The sequence below is a fragment of the Bidens hawaiensis genome, unplaced genomic scaffold, assembly GCF_021521415.1.
Source record: "Bidens hawaiensis isolate Kalapana, Puna unplaced genomic scaffold, B.hawaiensis_p1.1 tig00034732_1, whole genome shotgun sequence".
Taxonomy (NCBI): domain Eukaryota; kingdom Viridiplantae; phylum Streptophyta; class Magnoliopsida; order Asterales; family Asteraceae; genus Bidens; species Bidens hawaiensis.
The window spans coordinates 51,091-58,487 of NW_027496035.1; the positions used below are offsets into that span (position 1 = coordinate 51,091).

The window sequence follows — 7,397 nt, forward strand, 5'->3', positions numbered from 1 at the left end:
AAGGACCCATAGATAACTGGGCTGACAGGCCCTGCCACCCACGGCTCCGGGAGAACGACGCGAGAAGCAACGTCGCTATGTTGGCCTCCCGGCCGGTGATCATCGATAGCAACCAAAAAATTTCAATGTTGCTGCACTTCTTGTAGCCCGAATGACGGCCAACGACAGAGCAGGCAACAATGCGGTGAAGGTAACGGTGGACGTGGTCCCGAATGGACGACTCGACAACAGAGCTCGAGTGGGCCCCGTCCGCTATCATAGCCCAAAACTGGTCCAACTGGGCCTCTGTCACTCAAAACTCCCGATCGGTCTGTGATCTGATAGTATAACCCCGACGTTCGTAAGGAACGCCGGGGTCAGCACCTCCTCGGCGGTGTAAAAGCCGGTGGCCATGGCGAACTGAGGCACGGACATCTAATATATCTCCCGGCCAAGGGCGAATGACACCGCATGGGGCTCGGAGAAGTGGGTGGGCACATGTCTGAATGTGGAAAAGAACTCACGGGTGAGCTCAACGTACTGTGCCGAGCCAACTGTGAGAACCTGAACCCACCGAGCTCTCAGTGTAGCCCGGACGTCCACCTCCCGGCCCACTACGGATAGCAGCGTCCAATCGATCGTCCTATGTCGGAAGAGCTGCATCGCTGCGAAACGGCGATACAAGGTCTGCTCCTCCGACAAAGGAGCAAATCAGAGAATGATATGCGGGATCTGGTGGCCGTCCCCCATGATCAACTCCTGAACCGTATCGGGAGTGATCGGGATCTCATCCCCATCGTACCTGATGACCCGTGGTGGGCGCACCATAGGCTGTGGGGGATCTGGAACACCTCTCGGTCGGGCAACAGGACCACGTCGTCCCATGGCTGCTGGCCTCTGTCTCTTGCGGCCGGCGGTGCCTCCTGAAGGACCCTGGCCCTCTGACATGCTACATAATGAGGGTAGAATGTCAATAAAAGACACGAAAAACGAGAAAAATTCGGGATATCCTGTATACAAATAAAATAAACCAGGTATCTCCACCCGAATGGAGATTGAGTACGGGCGGATAACCCAAATACGAGTAACGCACAAAATCCCGAAAACTCGACACTACAAACGACTCGACTCGAACAAAACTGACTCGAACGAACAGACATGACTAACAATTGTCTCTAAAAACGTGCAGCACAACGAACTCGATTCGGGACTAACAGAATTGGGCGGATCGGGCCTCAAAATCCATTTATATTATTATAATATTTTTACTCTTATATTTTATTATTATGTTATATTAAAATATTATTAAAATTATAGATTGATTCATGTTTTATATTTTATTAATAAAATATTAAGTTAATTTATTTAGATTTTATTAGTAGTATTATTATATGTAGGTAAACTTTTAAAATATTATTATATTAAAATATTGTTTATATTATTATTAGTATTACAAAAAATATTAAAATATTATTATTGTATGATATTATATTTATTAGATATTAAAATAAAGTTTTAAAATTATTATATTAAAATAATATTATAATATTAAAATATATTAAAAATATTAAAATTTTGAAATTTTTTTATTTTTCTTTATTTATTTTACTTTTATTTTTATTAACTTTATTTTAGAAAATCGAAACCCGACCCAGCACCCGAACATTTAAAACATAACCCGACTAATTATTATCCCGCCAAAACCCGGCAACCAAACCATAAATAACCCGACACTAATTCCTTCCCGCGAAAGCACAAACTGCCCAAAAACCGAATTACAACCCCCTAGACCAACAACCAATCGCATGATCTAATGTAAACTCAGTTCCAACTCGATTAACATCATCACCAAAACACCCGGACTCTTGATAACCAATATAATCCGCAACTCGAATCCAATTCGAAATCAATAATCAATTAAAACAAAATTTACCTTGTGGTAGGGAAAATGAACTAATACAGAGGAGAGTAACGATGGTGGCGGACGACGATGACGATGGAGTGGCAGTAGCGGTGGTGTGACTGGATTAGCGGTGGTGGTCAGATAATCAACGGTGATGACGGCGGTGGTGGAGACGCGGGTCATAAGGGAATGGCAGTGGCGGCAGTGGTGTATGGAGATATGAAGATGGTGATGGGAGACGGTGGAGAGAAAAATAGAGAGATAGTGATGGATGGGAGTGATCGGCGATGGTAGTGAAGGTGGTGAGTGACAGAGGGACGGTGGTGGCCGGAGATGATGATGATGAAGGTGGATGGTTGCCGTCGGTGAGGTGAAGTGAGAGACAGGGAGAGTGAAGAGGCGGTGGTGATGGAGGGAATATATATATATATATATATATATATATAAATATATTATATTATTATTATTGATTATTTTTCTTATATATTATCATTGTTATAATTTTTTTTATTTTACTATTTCCGGATGATCCACGACCCATCGCGTCGCGCGATGGGTAATGGATAATGGCGCCGCGCTACGCGACCCAAATCTGTTCAATTTAGGGTTTGGCCACCATCGCGTAGTGCGATGGTTAACCTTCCAGGGCCATTGCGTAGCGCGATGGTCCCCAGTGAATAGAAAGTTTTGCCGATTATGGGTTGGGCATTTTCCGACCCGGTCACTTTTCAACATCCCAACACTTACTGAACCTCCATGACTTGCACTTAACCAAAACCTCCCCACACTTGGGATTTGCTGCACAAAACTCGAGACAAAAATCAAACTACGACTCAACAAAAAGAAAATAAAATGGAACACACTTACAAATCCCGGGTTGCCTCCCGGTCAGCGCTGAATTGCGTGGCTACAGCTCGACAATGCCTCGAATGTGTCAATTATCTTCATAAATCGGTGAGGTCACAATGACGCTCACCGATTCCTTATCCATCATGTGAATATCCTACATCTCCAAATATGGCTCTTTAACCTATAGCCATTTACCACTTCCAACAATCATGTGAATATCCACCATGTGAATTCCTTATCCATCATGTGAATTTCCTCCATCTCCGAATGTGGTCGTCAAAATCCTCAATCTCAAATTGCTCGTGATTACCAATTCCAACAATCACAAACGGGCCCATCCACTTACTATTCAGCTTACCCGGGAAAAGCTTCATCCTCGTGTTGTATAACCACACCTTTTGACCAACTTCAAAGCTCTTCAACCGTATCTTCGCATCATGCACCTTTTTCATTTTTGCCTTGTAAGCTGATGCACACTCATACGCTTCATCCCGCAATTCCTCGATCTCGCACAATGCTAATTTCCTAGCTTTACCTGCATCATCATAGCTAGTATTAACTTCCTTAGTAGCCCAATAAGTACGTTGTGCGATCTCAACCAGTAAATGGCAATCCTTTCCATACACAAGTCCATATGGAGTGGTCCCAAACGGCGTTTTAAAAGCTGTTCGATAAGCCCATAAGGCGTCTGTCAACTTAGTTGACCAATCCTTCCGGTCCGTCCGAACAGTTTTCTTTAAAATCTGTTTAATCTGCCGATTTGAAACCTCAACTTGTCCACTCGTTTGTGGATGGCAAGGCGTTGCAATTCTATGATCCACCCCATATCTTTTAAGCAACTTTCCAAATTTAAAAATTTTAAAATGAGAACCCCCGTCACTAATAATAGTTTGGGGGATTCCAAACCTTGAAAAAATGTTGCTTTGCATGAAATTACAAACTACAGAGTGATCATTTGTCCTAGTGGCTATCACCTCGACCCATTTAGAAACGTAATCGACAGCCACTAGGATGTATAAGTTACCGTACGAGTTCGGGAATGGGCCCATGAAATCGATCCCCCAAACATCAAAGATATCAATTACTAGGATCAGTTTCAAGGGCATCTCATCCCTCTTGGAGATACTCCCGAGTTTTTGACACTTCAAACAACGTGTCGGGAACTCGTGAGCATCTCGAAATAGTGTTGGCCAATAAAAGCCACTAGTTAACACTTTTCTCACGGTTTTCTGTTCGCTGAAATGACCACCACACGCAGAGGAATGCGCGTGCTCCAACACTGACCTAACATCTTCCTCAGGTATGCATCGCCTAATCATCTGATCAGCTCTAATCTTGAACAGATCTGGGTCGTCCCAAATATACTGCTTCGCCTGTGACACCAAATGTTTCTTCTTCCTCCTTGGTCAATGCTCGGGCAAATCACATGCAACTTTAAAATTGACAATATGAGCAAACCAAGGGTTTTGAGAAACCGCCAAAATCTGTTCATCGAGGAAAGACTCGTTAATGGGTCTATCCTGATCTCCATCTTCAATCACAATCCGGGACAAGTGATCTAGGGGTGTGTTTTTTAACCGTACCCGAATAACAAACTCGAACCGAAGCGACCCGAGACCCAAATAACCCAACCCGAATTCACCCGAACCAATTAAACTCCTAACTTGAAGCCAATATAAAATATTCGGGTTGGTATTTGGGTTGAAATACCTAGATTCGGGTTGACCCGAATAACCCGAAGTATAATACATAGATGCATGTATCCCTAATTTTATAGGGTAGTTTAGCGGTGAAGTATCAAAATGACCTTAATTATTCTTGTTCGGTTGTTCTCAAGACTCCAATTAGTATTGGAACTATCACATCCCAATGTATTAATAACCATAAAGCATGCTGAGAATGTATCTTCAATTCAAAAACCTAAATACTATAGTATTTAAACCAATATTTATTTAGCATGTTTCTTCAATCTACACAAGTATTAATCCACAGGCTACAACGCTCCTTCATCCCGTCTAATGCATTCTTGTATGATAACTTTCATGTTTTTCTAAATAATATATGTTATTGTTGAATATGGCTGTATATTATGGTTTTATAAAGACTTGGAATATGGTTTTTTTTAAATGTGTATTAGACACAAATGTTTAGATTACATCGAAACAGAAGGTAAGCGGGCAACAAGTTGCGCCGCTACCCCTTTTTGAATTTATGATATTGTTAAAGGTGGAATTTTTTTAATTTGTTAAACCCGAAACCCAACCCGAATTTACCCGACCCGTATAACCCGAAACCCGAACAAACCGAACTTATTTGGGTTATTTCTTGGGTCAATTTGTTTTGAGCTCAAATCCGAACAACGCATCCCAAACAACCTGAAACCTGAATAAATAACCCGAAGAACACCCCTAAAGTGATATGCAACGACATTCTCTGTTCCCTTTTTGTCCCGGATTTCCAAATCAAATTCCTTCAACAACAAAACCCATCTGATCAACTGGGGTTTTTCATCTTTCTTGTCCATGAGGTACCTGACTGCAGAATGATCAGAATAAACAATTACTTTGCTACCCATATGTAAGAACGGAATTTGTCCAAAGCATTCACTACAGCGAGCAACTCCTTCACAGTTTGTGGTATAATTCAACTGACCGTCTGAGAGGGTCTTGCTCGCATAGTATATAGCAACGGGTTTCTTCTCAACCCGTTGACCCAAAACAGCCCCGACTGCATAATCACTCGCGTCACACATAATTTCAAAAGGCAATTTCCAGTCGGGTGATTGCAAAATCGGGGCTTCCACTAACTTCTGTTTCCGAATGTCGAAGCCCTTACCACATTCCTCATTAAAATCAAATGGGGCATCCTTTAACAATAGATTACATAAGGGTTTGGTGATGTCACTAAAACCCTTAATAAACCTTCTATAAAACTCGGCGTGCCCGTGGAAAGATCTAATGCCTTTGACATTTTTGGGATAAGGTAGGGTGGAAATAACTTGAACCTTAGCTCGGTCCACCTCGATCCCACGAATCGACACAACATGGCCCAATTAAATCCCTTCCTGGACCATAAAATGGCTCTTTTCCCAACTAAGAACCAAATTTGTTTCAACACATCTTTCTAATACTCTTTTGAGCTGATGTAAACAAGATTCAAAAGATGTGCCAAAAATTGAGAAATCATCCATGAACATTTTTAAGGACTCCCCCACCATATCGGAAAAAATACTCATCATGCACCTTTGAAAGGTGACGGGGGCGTTACACAGGCCGAATGGCATTCGCCTTAATGCGAAAGTACCACACGGGCATGTGAACGTAGTCTTTTCCTGATCTTCAGGATGTATAGCTATCTTGTTATAACCCGGATAACCATCTAAAAAACAATAGAACTTTTGACCTGATAGCCTTTCCAAAATCTGATCGATAAACGGAATCGGAAAGTGATATTTCGATGTTGCCATGTTCAGTTTTCGATAATCAATGCAAATACGCCACCCGGTTACCAGCCGGGTGGCAACCTCGTTACCTGAGTCGTCCTTGATGACTTGGATGCCCGCCTTCTTTGGGACTGTCTGAGTCGGGCTCACCCATGTGCTGTCTGAAATGGACAAAATAATTCCAGCATTGAGCCACTTCAGCACCTCCTTCTTCACAACTTCCCGCATGTTCGGGTTCAACCGTCTCTGTGCATCATGCGCGGGTTTCACATCCGGATCTGTCAAAATTTTGTGCATAACTATCGAGGGACTAATCCCTTTCAGATCCGCGATGGTCCACCCGATCACCTCCTTATTCGCAACCAGCACCTTAAGCAAAGCAGAATCCTATTCCAAAGACAAGTTAGAAGCTATAATAACAGGCAATGTATCATTCTTACCCAAAACGCGTATTTCAGATGCCTCGGTAGCTCTTTCAGCTCGACTTTCGGTGCTTCCTGTAAAGATGGTTTCAACCCGGTATCGATCTTCTTGGGGAGCGGTTCCACTTGAACCGACCACGGGGGTCGATCTCCCCGTAAAGTTGCAACCTCCAGCTTCTTCTCCTCCTCTTCCAGCTGCTTATCAGTCTCCACCTGTAACCTGTCAAACATAAAGCACGTCTCCGTTGTGACATTCGTGTCCACGACCGAGTCGTATAACGGAATGCACTGGTCAATAATGTCCGCCATAAAGCATTCATCATCAACCGGAGAATTATTTACATGTGTGAAAACATTAAGTCTAAGCTTATGGTTACCAAATGCCACGTCTACAATGCCTGTTCGACCATCGATTTTGGCATTTGCTGTGGCCAAAAATGGCCTACCGAGGATAACTGTGGGTTGTTTGGTTCTCTCACCCGAAACATAATCGAGAACCAAAGAGTCAACTGGATAGTAAAAATCTTCCACCTTAACGATCACGTTGTGTAACATTCCCCGGGGAAGTTTCGGTGTCTGGTCCGCGAGAACAACCGTAGTCGCGGCTGCCCGAAGAGGACCGAAGTCATACTGATCGTACAGATTTCCCGGGAGGATGCTAGTGCTAGCTCCAAGATCTAGGAGAGCCCGTGTCATTTTAAAATCACCCACCTGAATGGATATAATGGGCGTTCCCGGATCTTGTAGCTTAGGTGGAAGAGCACCCGAAAGAATTGCACTCACATTATCTGTTAAATCTATC

The 7,397-nt window shown here is 43.0% G+C and overlaps 1 protein-coding gene across 1 annotated transcript; it reads right to left on the bottom strand.

Annotated features, from left to right (window-relative positions):
- Positions 1 to 690: 690 nt before the first annotated feature.
- LOC143586628 (uncharacterized) lies at positions 691 to 7,150 on the bottom strand. The gene is made up of 5 exons (XM_077068128.1): positions 6,614 to 7,150; positions 5,974 to 6,560; positions 5,114 to 5,262; positions 3,042 to 3,395; positions 691 to 989 (listed from the first exon to the last, which is right to left on the bottom strand). Exons 1-5 carry the CDS (start codon positions 7,148 to 7,150, stop codon positions 691 to 693), a joined length of 1,926 nt encoding a protein of 641 aa, XP_076924243.1.
- Positions 7,151 to 7,397: the final 247 nt, after the last annotated feature.